Raw genomic sequence first — 17,500 nt, forward strand, 5'->3', positions numbered from 1 at the left:
CTCTCTAATTCTGCTTAGTTATGTAATAAAACAAATGTATGTTTCTGTATAAAATGTTTATAATTTTATATTTCTATAGTGATTTCTGGCCCGGTATGCTTAGTGTCACCATTGCCTTTAAACGCATAAGCAGCGGCACAATACATCCCCTACTACACTACGCTCCTGGTCGGTGAAGTTGTGCAGAAATTACCGCCTGCTTTCTGAGCGGGATTTAGACTATTATGGGGTATATGCAATTGGGTGGGAAACTCATGGATGCGTTTCCTTAATATTTACAACTTAATTATTTTCCAGATGCAACAATTAAGTTGTGATTGTTAATTCTAAATATAACCTTTAAGCCAAGGACAAATTTCCACATATGTGGACAACAAAGGTTATTCAGTATGACATAATGTAGGTCAAATTGCTTCTTGTTTTCTCTCTTGTTGTTGAGAAACAGTAGGTATTATTTCACATGTTGTCTCCATTTGTACTTTTCACGACCTGTTTGCTGCAAGGCCCTTTCTCCATGGCGTGGAGGTGCTATCTCCTCCACACAGATAACAGGGCAGGCCAGTTCCCTAAACAAGTCTTCCCAACGACTCCTCCAATACACTCCTGATTAGTGTAACACTGGCATTCCGCTTCACTGTAGCCTACCTACCTTCGTCACAGATTTTACTTCAAAATCTTTTTTTTGTGTCTTTGAATCTTGTAAGGTTTGTAAAAATGTTCAGCTTAGTAAAGCTTATGATTTTCAAAGTTCAACAGAACAGCACATCTAATAGGCTACTGTGATGGAGAATTTGGAAGGGTTTGACAAGGTTTTTTGTCCCGATAAGAAAATCAAACATATCTTTATAACCATTTAATTTTACCTATGGGTCATTTCCTGTTCATAGAAATGCTCTAAAGAAAACCAAATCTTTGTGAATCATATTGAATCGCTTACCAGCACATCCCAGATTTGTCTGACAGCAGTTATTTTAAGGGGAGAGTTTTAGAAAAATCCTTTTTGCCACCCTAACTTCAAACCAGGGCCAATTATGGGATATGTGCTTCTGACTGCGTATCCATACAAACCCTACAGCAAAAATGCAAAAATGTGTAAAACTGAAATGTGTTATATGCTCTGATTTATATTTTCACACAAAATAACTATTTCTCTGTACTTCACCTCTCTACGAGTGAACCAAATTGCTATCACTAAAGTCACACAGAATAGTACAAATTCCAAGCTCAGCATTCCTCCATTTCTGGGGGGCCTCCCAGGTTGCTCACAGGCTATCAATTGCCCACAACTGCCACACATAGTGCTGATGGTCCCAAAACCCACATCAACTAATGTAATGGAACTTCTATCCACATCTTGAAAACACAACCCCTGATCATATCTCTCTCCTCCACACCTATGCATACATATCAGTAAAACACTGAATTAGGTTCACTGTTTAGGTTCACTCAAGTCCAATCAAGGAGACTTATTTTTTACTTTGGGAATGTTAGACTCTTTATTTTTTACACACAGTTTTTTGGGCCATTTCAACAACAGGGTTTTTAGTTCTAGTCGCATGCTTAAAACACCCCAGCATGGAGCAACAGAACACACACTTTCATTCAACAAAAGCTAATAAATCCTATTTACAAGAGCATCAGATCTTCCACCGAAGACAAGGATCAAATCACAAACAAGTTGAAAACTTGTTTTATATTTAGAGATATTAACAAGTCTGGGCACACTAAATGTGTCCCAATTGGTGATCATATTTAGATTTCATATTTACATATACAAAACACAATTTTTTTGCAACGTTTTAATCCTTTTAGAGCCTGTAGTTCAGTCAAGCAAACTGAATACAAAACAGAGGCCACGTTTGTTGTTTGCGGGCTTTGAGTATGTCCCTCCTTTAGATATGATTTTTCATTGCTTTCTTTTAATTTCATAAGAGCAATATTGCACTGAGTCTAATGTGAAAGAAGGGTCATTTTGACTGACACCAAACTCTACATGTGTCTCGTGTCCTCTCTTTTGACGTGGTCCAGAGTCTTGTCGTGAGGTTTGGTCTTTTTGTTTTGGTGCGTTTTGACGTGTTTGGCCAAGTGGTCACTGCGCATAAACCTTTTGCAACAGTCTGGACACACGAACCTCTTCTCGCCCGTGTGAGTCCTCAGGTGTCTCTGCAGCTCGTCCGAGCGCGTGAAGCTCTTGCCACAGAACAACCAGTTACACACGAACGGCCTCTCTCCCGAATGCCACCGGAGGTGCGCTTTCAAGTGTGATGTTTTGCCGTAAACTTTGCCGCAGCCGGGGATGTGACAGATGTGCTGTTTCTTCTTGCCGGGCTCGTCGTTGGAGTTGGATGACTGGCAGTTGGGACAGCGACACCTCCTACACCGTCGCGCGGTGGCCAGGGGAGACTTGGTGTGGAGGAGGGCAGCGATTTGGGTCTGATACTGCGCGAAGTCCGTGTGCCCGAGAACCAAGCTCCGCTGCAACGGGAACCGGTGGTGTGCGAGCGAGGACGCGTGAGTGATCGAATTGCCTTGCTGAAGACTCCACCACGGGATGTCCTCTCCCGGGTTCGGTGACAGTTGTCTCTGTTGCTGGTGATGGACCAGGCCGGAGTGTGCCGTAACAAACCCTGACATGGGGGGAACGGGAGTGGGCGCCGCGTATGTGACAGCGGGCACGTATGTTGGGGTGCATGTCGACTGCAAGGACTGCATGGAACATGGTAGCATCTTCACCGGGGAAAAGTCATATGGGTAGGTCGGGTCCGCGGGCGGGGTGAGAGGAAGTTCGTGGTGGGACGTGTACGTGCCCTGTAGGTGAGATAACTGCGCTTTAGAAGGTAGTCCAAACGAGGAATTGCTTGCCAGAGTCGCCTGGGGATTTCCTTCGTTACTCCACGGGTGGAAAATACGCGACGGAGATCCGAGGGTCGTGTCATATGGGACCTGAAGAAAGTCCGTGGCGCTTGACCCAGGGTGATGCCCAATTCGGTTACAAGTAGCCGCCAGCAGCGCCAAGGGAGAATGCTTACTGTTTTCCGGTGAGGAGTTTGGAGTGCGATCCTGAAAAAACAAACAGAAGGGAGTACATTACAAAATGATGCCATCCTGTCAAACTTTCAGCATCCCTTTTTTGTTCAAATTTCACGTATCCTGCACAAAATATCATGCATGACACCCTTCCTTGTTGACCAGAAAAAATATCTGAACTTGTATATTGTTGTAGCTTATTGTATTGTTTTAACGCTCAAATAGTTTATATATCAGGTCACAAAGCAGGGGTTGTTATTCGAAATCAGTGAGCCGTTGTTTACTTGTTTCTGTTGAACTACAAGGGGGTTACACATTCAGTTGTTTAAAGCCAAACATTAGAAATCATGTAATTTCACACTAACCTGAAGGAAAGCCTGTAGGGTGTCGTTCCGTAGAACAGCCACAGCCGCCATAGTGAAGTTGGCTATTCCTCACTCGTTCACACAAATAAAAAAAACACAGAAATCGCTGCCTCTGTTCCTTAAATATATATATTTTTTTAAAAATCACAAAATACGTCTTCGAATGTGTAGAAGCAGTGTAACCTCTCCCGCTTCCTCTCCTCGAGATATCCTTGGACCATCTGAGGGAGTGAAGGATCACTTCTTAGGATTTGATAAGGACTTTGGTGGGACGCCAGCCAGTCAGCACTAAGATTTATTACTTTGAAGTTTGCCGCTGCCCAATCATCAAAGAATAGCGGCTCTTTGAGAGAGGGAAGCAAATCCTTTGAATCCACAAAGCTCCTATGGTGTGTTTGTTGGTCTGGATAAAAGAGCTGATTATTAGGGGGGATGGGATGGGAGGAGATAAAGGCGGGACAATTAATGAAGTAATCACTATGTGGGAAATGTATATACACAAATAATTGGATTTTCTTGATCAAAGAGCCCCAACCCGCCTGGAGACCCCGGTATTGGATGCCACAGTCATCCGATCCCCCTTTTTGTAATTAAGGATTTGTAGGGAGTCCTTATGTGACAATGTGACATTGTTATCTCTAGAGATCTCTTCGTGAGCAGTTGTTTGATAACTTCAAGAGGGGGTAGCTAATGAGACGAATAAGTCTCAATAAGTGACTCAACACAAAGTTCATATTGATTTTTTAAAGCCTGAATTCTTGTGAGAGACGTCTGTTCTCTGAACCGTGTGAACATTCACAAAATGACTGTTGAATGCATGTGTGGGGTCTGAAGTCTATTTTATTTCAGAAGAAAAGGTAAAATATCAACGTCTGACCTATCCATTTCTTTACAGATATTTATAGTTAACATATCACCGTCCCACAGGTTTGATAACTTGCAAAGTGCTTAAGACTGTGATTATGTCAAACGAATACGTTAGGCCTATAGCTGTAATGTTTTTTTGTTGTTTTGTTTTTCATTCAAAACATAAGTATGTTTTCTTTGAAATTATGCAAAAACAATCTGAACCTATTGTCTAGGCTAGTCCACCCCACTCTTAAATGAAAGCATAGGCCTATAGGTAAAAAAAAAAAAAAAACTAAGCCATTAACAAGATGCCGAGATGACAAATATCATGGCATGATGTCTTTATTAGACGTTTCCTGAAAAGTTGTAACGATGCGAGGCAAAGGGGGCTGAGGGAGGAGTTTTCCTCCTCTAGAAAGTGGAAACAATCTTCGGGCCCCCGCCCGCGCTCCTCCCCGTGCTTGTCAAGCCTTCATCTGACCGGGCAAGCGCGAATCCCACACACCTACCGGGCATGTGAAAACCACTCAAACTCACACACAAGACATTAAAGAGACATTTTCTCTAACATTAGGCTATGCCACAGGTGACGACGTGGAGGTTTTATGTGTGTGAGAGAGTGAGAGAAGGTGTACATGTGTGTATGTGAGGAGAGAGAAGGGGGTTCCACTTGGCACGAAGTAGCCTATTATGGGGGGGGGGGGGGGGGGTAAGATCAAGGAGGCATACGCATAATATATCAAAACAGCACTACAAAGAAACTTCTGACGTTGATTTTTGAAAACTGCAGCGACAGTGCCTTCCTTCACAGTTCACACGCTGACTGAAGTCTTTCATAAGGACACGCGGGTGGGGAGATTTTTATCGGTCTCTCTCTCCCCAACAGAAAACAACCACCACTGTCCTGCCCTCCGCTGCTTTGGGGAGCCGCTGATTTTGAATTAGATCTCTTCCTTTGAAGGGATTAGCGCTCCACACTCTTCTCCCACGGCTCCGCATGCAGTCATGGGGGAAACAGAGATTCCTGCTGGGCCACGCGGCAACCTCCGTTTCCCCGCAATCCAGAATGCGGCAGGGAGAGGGGGGAGCAGAGGGGAGGGGGTGTAGTGCAGATGTCTCAAAACACTTATTTTTTCCTTAAGTCGTTGTAACCCGAGAGATTTATCATTATTCGGGTCAGTTAGGAGCACTTTATATTAGGCCCCAAAGGTAGACTAGCTCCAGAGCTGGGATATATGATGGTAGATATCCTCATGGTGTTGGTTATCGTTAGCTGACACATCCCAGCTGAGAGTTTCGCATGACTTTGATGAGACGTTTCCTTTCATGTCCATGCAGTCTTCCCTACTGGTGATGATATTACCAAACACGTCCTGTTTCTCCGCTCTGGTTTCAAATCGGCAAGCAAATATTAGGCTACAACTGATAAAGAAAGAGCGCGAAAAAATGGTTTGAATGAACTTTATTACAGCGTGTGAGTACAAAACAACAATGTGCTCTTCTGTGTTAGGACAATTCTACGATTGAGAGACTTAACAGCAATACAATTAAAACAATTATGTTGTGGCAAAATAGCATTATATTTTCTACATAATTTCGCCAATCTAATTCTTGCTAAACACAAAGAAAATAAAGAACATCCAGTTGTGTTGTCTTGAAAATAGAACAAATTAGAAAAAGATGTACAAACTGTAATATCATATTTACAGTCTTCCCTGTTAATTGAGATGACGTTATATAATAATCAGTAAAACAAAATGTCCACATATGAAAACTACAAATATTATTTACATAAATAATGAGACTACATGCTATTCACTCTATTAGATTTCAGTTCATGATCAGCACCTCAAAAACAGTTTCTGACAAACATGGCCAAATAAATAGGAAGATCTGAATGGCTTCAAGAGGCAGTGGTTAGTCTTCCTAGGGTCACTAAAGGCAACCTGCAGAGAGAGAGAGAGAGGAGTGAAGTTGGCACCAGAGCAGAAAAATCAGAGCCTCATTTTCCACAAATTCTCATAGAGTCACAAATCAGGTGGAATCAGTCATGCGGAACATCATTGCATAGAACATCACAGTTTAGCCAGAGAGGGTTAAAGCGGAGTAATCAAGGTTCTTTGGTTTAGCTCTCTAGCAGCCTACACTGTAACACACACACACACACACACACACACACACACACACACACACACTGTGTGTGTTACCTCACTGCCATACATGACGAACACATTCAATTTCCTTTATTTGGGCCTACGGATGTGCGATCTGAGGCAGCTGTGAGGTTCTCAACTAGCTCATGTACTGATGTTTGACCACGGCAGCCTCGCTGAAAGCCAAGCGCGCTCAGATAAAAGCGCCCACTAAATGACTGGAGAAGTCCCTGTAGGAAAATGTTGATGATGTTCCACTGGGTCCATGGAGCCCGTTCTGAAGTTCAGCAACTAGGGAAAGAAGATGAATGCAGAAAAGTTTCTTTGGAGACAGGAGCACTTTCATTTGATGAATCAGGACACTGAGACGTGGTCCTGTATGAAAACTGATATTTCAGTATTTCATCCTACAAGCGTGCACACACACACACACACACACACACACACACACACACACACAGACACACACATACATACATACATACACACACACACACACACACAGACACACACACACATACACACACACACACACACAGACACACACACACATACATACACACACACACACACACACACACACACACACACACACACACACACACACACACACAGAGTCAGAAAGAGAACATGCATAGAGAATCGCTTCACCATGCGTCTGTTTTGGACAGGTCAAAGTCAGTTAAATGTCAAACTTTTTTATGCTCTCCGGACAGACAGAAAAAGAAAGAAAGCAAGAGAGGAAGAGGGGAAAAAAGAAAGACAGACAGAGTGAAGAAAAAAAACAGGTTCCACATCTGTCTCGCACGCCAGTGAGTACCAAAGAACAGAGAGACAGAGAGAGAGTGAGAGAGAGAGAGAGAGAGAGAGAGAGTGGAGGGGGGGCAGAGAAGAGTGGAGCGGAGAGGGAGAGAGAAGCGCTCGGGGCTACCGGCTTGCTCGAGCCGCGGTAATGGTGTCTCGTACGGGAAAACATCTGTGAATTTCCTCAGTGATCTACAACAAAGTGTAACTCAAAGCAGTCATTCGGCGGACCTTTGAAGTCGCTCCCTGACAGAGGCCTGCCATTGTGCTTGGCCCCCCAACACCGAGGAACTCCAACTTTGGTCTCACTAATTTCCAACCCCCCCCTCTCCTCTCCTCCTCCCCTCCCTCCTCCTTTCCCATTCCATCTCTCCTCCTCCCCTCTCACTCCCTCTCTTACCCCCAATCCCCTTTGCAATTCGATATCACTCCCTCTTCCCAACCCCTTCCCCAGCTCCCACAGCTCCATCTCCACCACCCCACCACCCCGCGCCAGCCAGCGGCAGCCTGCTCAGAGAGAGCCTACACTGGACCACACCGCGGCCTGGGTGGGGTGGGGGGCAGGGGGGGTCAGACTGGGAGGGATAGGTCATTTCACCTCATAAGTAGCCCACCCTGGGAGCTATGGAGCTGGGGAGTAGGAATGGTGTGTGTGTGGGTGTGTGTGTGTGGGGGGGCTCAGTCTTACACAGAGGTGTAATCCAAACGCCCCCAAAACACACACACACACACACACGCGCACACATACTGAAAACCCACCCCGACTGCTCTAATTGCTAAGGTCGTGGCTTACGTGTTCATGCATGACGTAAAGACACACATAAAGACAGGCTAGGGATGCCCAGGTTATTAGCTCAGAGGCCGTGTGAGTGACAGGGAAGGGGGGAGGGTGTTTGTTTTTTCTTCAAGTTAACCAACACACATGCTAATGAACAGATGAAATAAACAAACACCAGGCCTTGCAAGAGCCATTTTTGGTCAGTTCATATGAGCACGCCATGTTGATTGTGACGACCACAGGCTGCATCTTTTCTTCCATCTACAAAGAGGCTTCCATTATTCTTCCTCTTTGATATCCATCCACACTGCAGTGACCTTGGGAATATATATATAGGCCTTACTTTGTTTCTGGGGCGAGCGGAATTATTCATTTGGTCGGAGCATTTTCGTTTCTGTGATCTGCATTCACTTTCAGCGCAGTTCAAGGGTTTCTCTTATCTTCTGTGTAGCTGATCGTAATGAATGGTGTTCACTTAAGGAAAAGAAGGGAGAGGGTGTCATCCATCTGTGGCCATTTTTTGGGGGAGACAATCTGTTTCAAGTAATATCACCAAATCACTCTTTTAAAACATATGAAGTAGGTGTTGCTGGAATAGTGAGTTGTGCTGGATATTGTATGCATGACTCAACTCTGCCTGGCTACTTGGCTCTATCTATTGGGCCTATCAAGCACAGACCTGTTCACTCATTAAAACTGCAGCTCTTTCCAGAAAGCAGTCCAGTCCAGCTGACCAGAACGCACTCCTCCTAGTCGACGTCAGGAACATGGTAGCACACACAAACACACGCACGCACATGCACACATTTGGCATGCACACACCCCCACACACACACACGCACATATTTGGCATGCACACACACACACACACACACACACACACACACACAGGTTCTGGTGGTCTGACCCATTTCTGTGCTCCAGAGGAAGTGTGTTCTTTCCTGATTGGTTGATGGGGAAGTGGACTAGAGTGTGAAGATGCAAGGGCATTTCAATTCGGTTTTTGTCCTATTTCATTATTTCATAATGAAGCCTCACCTGACCTCTCCTCTCTTCTCTCACTTCTCCCCTCTTCTCTCTCCTCTCTTCTCTCACTTCTCCCCTCTTCTCCTCTCCTCCCTCACCTCTCTTCTCTCACTTCTCCCCTCTTCTCTCCTCCCTCACCTCTCTTCTCCTCTCTTCTCTCACTTCTCCCCTCTTCTCCTCTCCTCCCTCACCTCTCTTCTCCTCTCTTCTCTCACTTCTCCTCTCCTCCCTCTCCTCTCCTCCCTCACCTCTCTTCTCTCACTTCTCCTCTCCTCCCTCTCCTCTCCTCCCTCACCTCTCTTCTCTCACTTCTCCTCTCCTCCCTCTCCTCTCCTCCCTCACCTCTCTTCTCTCACTTCTCCCCTCTTCTCCTCTCCTCCCTCACCTCTCTTCTCTCACTTCTCCCCTCCTCTCCTCCCTCACCTCTCTTCTCCTCTCTTCTCTCACTTCTCCCCTCTTCTCCTCTCCTCCCTCACCTCTCTTCTCTCACTTCTCCTCTCCTCCCTCTCCTCTCCTCCCTCACCTCTCTTCTCTCACTTCTCCCCTCTTCTCCTCTCCTCCCTCACCTCTCTTCTCTCACATCTCCTCTCCTCCCTCTCCTCTCCTCCCTCACCTCTCTTCTCTCACTTCTCCTCTCCTCCCTCTCCTCTCCTCCCTCACCTCTCTTCTCTCACTTCTCCCCTCTTCTCCTCTCCTCCCTCACCTCTCTTCTCTCACTTCTCCTCTCCTCCCTCTCCTCTCCTCCCTCACCTCTCTTCTCTCACTTCTCCCCTCCTCTCCTCCCTCACCTCTCTTCTCTCACTTCTCCTCTCCTCCCTCTCCTCCCTCACCTCTCTTCTCTCACTTCTCCCCTCTTCTCCTCTCCTCCCTCACCTCTCTTCTCTCACTTCTCCTCTCCTCCCTCTCCTCTCCTCCCTCACCTCTCTTCTCTCACTTCTCCTCTCCTCCCTCTCCTCTCCTCCCTCACCTCTCTTCTCTCACTTCTCCCCTCCTCTCCTCCCTCACCTCTCCTCTCTTCTCTCACTTCTCCCCTCCTCTCCTCCCTCACCTCTCTTCTCCTCTCCTCTCTTCCCCTCTCCTTTTCCTTTTCTCAGCTCTTGTCTCCTTTCCTCATTTCTCTTCTCTTTCTCTCTCTTCTGCTCCACTCCTCCCTTCATTTCTTCTCCTTTCCTCTCCTCTTCCTCTCCTCTCTTCCTTTCCTTGCCCTTCTTCTCCTTTTCTTCTGTCCTTTGCTATCTTCTTCTGCCATCATCATTTCTCTTTTCCTCTCTGTTCTCTCTCTCTCTCTGTCTTCTGTTTTTCTTCATCATCAAACGCTTCCTAGTGACAAGGGGCAGATTTCTTCACTATCTGAATCTCAAAATATAAACAGGACCCTGCCCCCTGCCATTCACCCCACACACATACACACACACACACACACACAACGACTGTTTGCCACTCTGTGTTTGCTTGCAGGCAGCTGGTCTGGCCATCTGGGAGAGTGGCTTGCGGAGGCCAAACAAAACAGGTTACACCTTTCCACTGTGCCAAGCCTGCTCAACCCCCACGCCACACACACACACACACACACACACACACACACACACACACACACACACACACCGAGCCTGCTCAACCCCCACGCTATCCACAGGACATAGAGGGGGCTAATCACAATTTCACGCTCTGATTTCTGCCAACCAACCTCCTGCAAAAGCACACACACACACACACACACACACACACACAAAGCACACTTCCGTTTCCAACCCCTGGGGTAGAAAAACTTTGAAGAAGTCTTTTGCTCCCCCACCAGTCGAGAAACATCCATCCGTTTGTGTTTGCCACATACTCTTCCTCAGTCTATGGAGTGGGTATGTTATGGAGAGAACACCATGATCTAGCATTAGTTAGACACAGATCCCATTTTCATTGTTATTTCAGTTCCTGCCGAAACCTCACAAAGGAAAAGAAATAATGCTGAAGCCTTAGGGTTTATTAAAAGAAGGGAAATGTGTGTGTGCGTGTGTGTGTGGGGGGGGAGGGGGGGGGGGGGGGGGTATGCTACTCTGATGGACCTCACTTTTCATCCCCCTGCTATACACACACACACACACACACAATGTATGCATAGGGTACTCATGCAAATGTGGGGCCAATTCACCAGTGCCTAGAAAGCCCTCCACAAATAGCAGGTGTGAGGATGCAGAAACAAAGGGCAGCCAGCGCCCTAATGGCATCCTCAGTCATTAGAGGCCCTTTGATGTGTACACTCCATCCAGCCTTTTATCTCCGTCTTCCTCTCTCCCTCTCTCTCTCTGTTGTTGTGTCTGTTCCCAACTCTTTAGTTCCTTTCTTTCTTTTTTGTCGTTGTACTTGTCCTTTCTTTCTTTCACTTTTCTCCCAAACTCTTCACCTCTTTTTCTCTCTCTCAGATTTTCTTTCTAGTTTTTCTCTTTAGCCTTTCTTCCCATCCTTTTCCATCTCTCTCTCTCCCTCTCTCTTTTGTGTCTTCCTGTGTTCTACTCTTCTCTCATCTCTCTGGCATGTAACTTATTTTCAAAACTCTTCAGTCTCCCCCCTTCTGTTCTTTCTCTCTCATTCACTCTGCTTCAGTCAGTCCGTCTTATCCTTTCACACACTTTCTTCTCTATCACTCATTTCTCTTCCTCTGTCTTCTGCCACTCACTTCATCTCTCTCTCTCTGTCTCTCTCTCTCTCCCCATCAAACTTCTTTATTAATGTAGTCTCTGGGGGAAGGAAGCTTCTGTGGGCCTCTGAGGCCCGTGTTGTGTTGTTTTGTGCTGTGTTGTGCAGTGCTGTGGCGTGTGCTGGTCTGACATCTGTTTGACGTCCATGCCTGTCTATACTGGCTTTGCCATCAATCACACACTGCATCGCATCGCATCACAACCCCAGGCCCCGCGCACGTCATCTCAGACGCAGCACCCGTTTCTTTCAAAAGACAACAGACTAGATGCGCAAAGGAAGACTACTTGTAAGTACAGTAGTACCCATGGAGTACTACACAGATACTTCTGTGTAACTGTACTACTTGTAAGTACAGTAGTACCCATGGAGTACAGTGCCATATATGAAGTCATGAAAAATATTCTGTATTACATAGTCTGGAGTTTGAATTAAATTTAGAGGACATGTGTGAAACACAGAGTCAATTCATATGACAGAGTGTACCGTCATACGATGATAACTGGTGTGCTACACTGCACTAAATAATATACTAACAGTAATAGTGATGCATACATTAAGTGTTACTAAGATTAGTTAAATATATAAAAAATCTCTGTGTGTTTTATTGCGTTTTTAAGTAAAGAAAGAAAATGTGTCTGTGTGTGTAGGAGTGTGTGTGTCTGTGTGTGTAGGAGTGTGTGTGTGTGTGTGTGTAGGAGTGTGTGTGTCTGTGTGTGTGTTTGTGTGTGTGTGTGTGTGTGTGTGTGTGTGTGTGTGTGTATGTATGTGTGTGTGTGTGTGTGTGTGTGTGTGTGTGTGTGTGTGTGTGTGTTGCATGCTCTAAAGCCTTACCTGCCGAGAGGCTGGACTGGTTCTGAAAGCCCTGCTTCAGAAACATTGCTATTCAAACTCCACTCCTTTGAACTCACAGGATATAGAAGCAGGACAATGCAGCTCTATTTGTGCCTGCTCTTTGAAGTCAGATATCGCCGTTAATATGGGCGAGAGCATTACTGTCGGAGACAATAAACACTTCTTTTCGCTCCTACGTTTATTAACGCCGCTCTCGCTCCGAGCACTGCTCCACTCTGAAAGGTGCCAGTTAAACTCTTAAGCTTCATAATGATTTTTTAAAAAAAGAGAGAGAGAGAGAGAAGTGCTCGGTTTTAAATTGTTTGAAAAACGGCAGGCATAACTTTCTGGTGGTTGAGTCATGCCCGCCACATTAAAAGAGGCGTCTGTGACGCCAGATGAAAACAAAAAAGAGATTTAATGAGGGAAAGAACAGAATGGAAGGAGAGGTTTATGAAGAGGCATTAAAGAAAACAGGTGCAAGGGCTCGGGCCTGTTTACTCCAGTCTGCCTTTGAAGCTCAGGGAGAGACAGACACAGAGAGAGAGAGAGCGAAAGAGAGAGAGAGATAGAGAAAGAGAGAGAGAGAGAGAGAGAGAGAGAGAGAGAAAGAGACTCTTGTCTCTGGCATGTCTGTCCTGTGAATTTGAAGAGGGGGGAAGGGGGGCCCTTTTTGATGTCATAAGAGGAACCTCAATCACCACCAATGGCGACTTGCCGAACCTCTCAGACCTCAGGTTCCCCTAATAGTCCAGTTCTCTGCGAATTCTAGAACATGAAAACCTTCTGTGCGCCTGACTAGTGATAAACAAGCCTTCACTTGATCTGTTAGTGTAAAAGCCAGCACTGCACTGCTAACCTCTGATAGCCATTAAGCTACAGAACAACAGAGCAGCACGTTACCAAACGTCCCTCACAGAGAGAAATGAACATGGATATAACAACAATAACCATGGAACATGTCACAACCAAGAAATGAAGACAGAGGGAGAGAGAGAGAGAGAGAGAGGGAGAGAGAGAGAGAGAGAGCAGGGCTTGTTGGAAATTGATTTCCACGGCAGAAAAAAAAAAGAAAAAAACAGGGCCAAAATAATGTGTGGAGCGTGATGGCACTTAATGCATTGGGTGTACTTTTAAAGAGGCACTCGCGGCTGGGCTGCGGCACTGACCTATTTCACTGGAGCTCCTCTGAGCCGTTCCACACCCTCAGTGAGGGAGCAGCCAGCGCACCAGTCTAATCAGTGCTGCTGCACGGGCCTCACCACTGAGCTGGACGCCACAGACCCTGCCGGAACACATGTCCCCCCCCCAACACACATCCCACAATATGAGCATCAGAGCACCTCCTCATTTTAGATATGAGAGGGCTGTGTGGGAATATGAGCTTAGCAAGATCACGAATGCCTTTGCCTGCGAGTTATCATTCTTAGATAGAGAGAAGCAGCTGTATCATAAGAAGATTACAGCTGTTTCTCGGTTCATTTAACTGCAGTGTGGCATGTCATGTCTTGTTTACTATGTCAATGTCAATGACCCTGTTTTCACTGGAGACTGTTATGTGTGGACAACAGAATTTTACAAATACCAACACTGGCTCAGGCAATGGCATCACGCCATCAGATCATTTGGGGAGATGTTCGTGTAATTAAAAACTTGCATTACTCAGATTCGGATTCTTAAGTAATTCCAAAAAGGAGACAGCAAAACAAGATGCGTTCACAGATAGCCCAGCTTGTTTGTTTGGGTAAAAATGTTCCATCCAATCACATGTTTTTCAGGCTGTGACTTCATTCATTTTTTGATGTCCACCGCACTGGCCACCTGCCTCTTTCAAAGGACTCGGAGGGAAAGTCCCGCTCGCTCTCCCCACAGAAACGCTGTCTGCGCTCTGACCTGCTATCACCACAGCCAACATTGGTGGTGGGCTTTCCAGTAACTATCACCCACCCCCCACACACAAACCCACCCCAACACTGACACACACACACACACACACACACACACACTCCCACATGCACACACATGCACATAAACACACACACCCCAGCAGATGCCAATCTATTCTGCTGTGGATAAACGACGGGTCTGGGCCTTATCGTGGCCAGACGTGGGCCAGTGCTGCCTGGGTTTCTTGGGGGGAAGAGGAGAGACAGCCGGATCACCCCAGACTTCTTCTCTAGATCAAAATATTTCTGCGGGCCCTGGGGTGTCAGCAAAGGGAGATGGCGTAAATGATATGCAAACTGAGAGTAGAAAAGAGTAGAAAAGCAGCACTACAAATGCACTTGCCAACACAGCTTTCCCTGCCTGAAAAGGAGGTGGGGGAGAACACACTTCTGCTGAATTCAAGTTGAGCTGACTTTTCTGTTTTGTACCCCCCCAAAAAAAAAGAGAGGAAGTGTCTTGTTACTGACTTGGTAAGTTGAGCATCTTTTCTTCTTAGCCAGGAGGAATCACACTGCTGTTATTGTGTAGACTGTGTAGTCGGGTGCGATACCGCTCGGAGTGGTTATCCTTCCTTTCTTTTAAATCTCATTCCATCTACAAGTTCAAGCTTTGCCTCAGTGTAGAAAACACTCATACTCATAACTGCTCATACAGGTGTAATAATCAGCAACGCATCACAAGTTAAAAATAGCATAGTAGGTGGGATCTTCAAACAATTTGATTCCAAGAAAGACAATGGACAAATACACCCTGATAGAAGCCCAGAAGATCTAGAACATTCCCTCTGTCCTGTTCCATCTTCAAAGCATTGTAGCACTAATTATTACAAAGGAACATTTAGTATTACTGAGCAACGTTTAATTCCTACAAGCCAATTTAATCCCTGTAACATCTGTGAAAGCCATGTAGATTTATCTGCACGTCGGAGGCTCCCGACTGAAAATGACTTTTATCGTCCAAACGGACTTTTACTCCGGCAAAGAGCTCAAAGCCTTCCCAGGGCCGGTATCAAAGGACAAGCGCCGGCAGAGAGCGTCTGGCTTCGTGAGGACACGCGGATCACAGTAACACCCGTGACCTTTGATCAAATTCCCAGAAGACCGTCGTTCTCGACTCGACATGACATCATCAGTCGGAGAACGATGGGACGGGAAAAAAAAGGAACCCACACACACAGCGGGAGCGCCGGAGCTTATGCGCTCCTGCTACGGCCTCCTTTCAGCGGAGGGGATCTCTGACCGCGTTCATGGCTTCACCCTACCTTCTATAAAATGACTACTTTTTTCTGAAGCAGATATATTGTCACATCAAAATTTTTACATATTTTTACATTATATTACATCTGATGAATTGTAGCCTGGATGCCAGCCAAAATTAGGCCCGCACACTACATTTAAGGTTGGGAAGTTCGGTTTGGACTTGTTCCGTTGTGGAGCAACTATGCCCGAACCAGAGCTGTTTGGATCAATCAAATTGGGCTTTGTACGATGATGGACAGATGAGCAATAGTGCCTCGTCTATCACGTCATCTGAGCAGGCTTCGGTTGATTGTGTTTGCAACAAAAACGCTGTGGTTAGAAGCTAGACCGATGGCTTGTAAGACCCAATATGGAAAAATGCATATTATTTCCATGCGGTTTGGCCTTACATTTAGGTTTTATCACTGATTATTTCTGAAAACTTTGGGCTATGTTGGAAAACTCCGGTTTCAGTTTCATCAAGGGAAAACAGTGTGTTTGCATTGTGACATGTTGTTCCCTCATTTGTTTGAAGGGGGAAATATCTGTTTTTCCGAATAGCCTACCCTGCTAGTATTTCATTGTCTTACATTTAGCAAGATATTGACAGTAATTAAAAATAATAAAAAAAACATTTTTTTAAAAAAAACAGAAAACAATGTTAAGGCATTTGTGGACAAAAAGGATGGTTCGGGTGTTCTTTCTACAGTTCACGGTAAGCTTTTTCGTTGCTCTGATTGGTTAGGTCTATCTAATTAAGTGCAGAGGCATTTCCCCCCTGTATCGGTTGAAACACACCCCAATAACGTCCCAATGGAGCAGTATCAGACTTATAGAACTCTAGAATTTTGAGTATGACAAGGTCAGGCTAGATGAACTGGCTTCAATCTAAAGAAACACAAATTCACACATTCCTCTCATTAATCTGTGCACAGCCTTGAACTTCGTTGTTACAAGGACCTTGCCCTAATTGCTGAGCCACCCAAACAAACTCTGTGTTAATCAGCGAGGGAGATCCATCTGACATTCCCAAACTCTGTATTAATCAGTGAGGGAGATCCATCTGACATTCCCAAACTCTGTGTTAATCAGAGAGGGAGATCCATCTGACATTCCCAAACTCTGTACTCATCAGCGAGGGAGATCCATCTGACATTCCCAAACTTTGTATTAATCAGCGAGGGAGATCCATCTGACATTCCCAAATCTGCAGTACCCCACATCAGCCCCACCCAGTGCACAAACACAGTCATCTCTGCTTTTATTATTTAACACAAACAGATGTGCTGTTTGTCACACAACCAGGAACATAGCACTGTTTTTGTAAGTGAGCGTACAGAGCAAACATTACTTGTACAACATGTACATGAGCGAGGTGTCTTTCGCTTTCAATAATTCATATTATTTATTTCACAGGGAAAGATGTTGAAACAGGTACAAAGATGTATTCTTATGCTAATGTCCATCACATTAACAACTACAAACTCAGATGTAGGGCACATGAAAAACAAACCTGAGAAGAAATCCCAGAGGTGCTGCAATATTAAAGGCCACTCTGTCACCAGTGTGCAGGAGATCAGAGAGACCTCAATATGTGCCACATACTGTAGTCTTGTACTTATTAATGAGAAGATGCTTTCACCTTGTTTTATATGAAATGGGGAGAAGTGAGTATATCCTTGAAGTTTAAGTGAAGTACATGTCAGGTTCCTAATCGTCCTGTTAGAAATGGACTTTTTCAAGTCTGGCATACATTATCCCCTAAATATATATGTGTGTGCGTGTATA

General features: G+C 45.3%; 2 protein-coding genes across 2 annotated transcripts in view; both read right to left on the reverse strand.

The window, feature by feature from the left end:
• Positions 1-1,492: 1,492 nt before the first annotated feature.
• On the reverse strand, positions 1,493-3,612 carry sp5a (Sp5 transcription factor a). Its single transcript, XM_042077443.1, has 2 exons — positions 3,393-3,612; positions 1,493-3,060 (listed from the first exon to the last, which is right to left on the reverse strand). The coding sequence occupies exons 1-2, from the start codon at positions 3,441-3,443 to the stop codon at positions 1,990-1,992; spliced, it is 1,122 nt and encodes a 373-aa protein (XP_041933377.1). The 5' UTR covers positions 3,444-3,612; the 3' UTR covers positions 1,493-1,989.
• A 2,076-nt stretch (positions 3,613-5,688) lies between these two features.
• The window catches only part of myo3b (myosin IIIB), a 153,907-nt gene continuing 142,095 nt past the window's right edge, over positions 5,689-17,500 (reverse strand). The window contains 1 exon segment of the mRNA XM_042067829.1: positions 5,689-6,187. The gene's annotated coding sequence lies outside the window, so the exon portion shown is untranslated.

Source organism: Alosa sapidissima, chromosome 2 (genome assembly GCF_018492685.1).
Source record: "Alosa sapidissima isolate fAloSap1 chromosome 2, fAloSap1.pri, whole genome shotgun sequence".
Taxonomy (NCBI): domain Eukaryota; kingdom Metazoa; phylum Chordata; class Actinopteri; order Clupeiformes; family Clupeidae; genus Alosa; species Alosa sapidissima.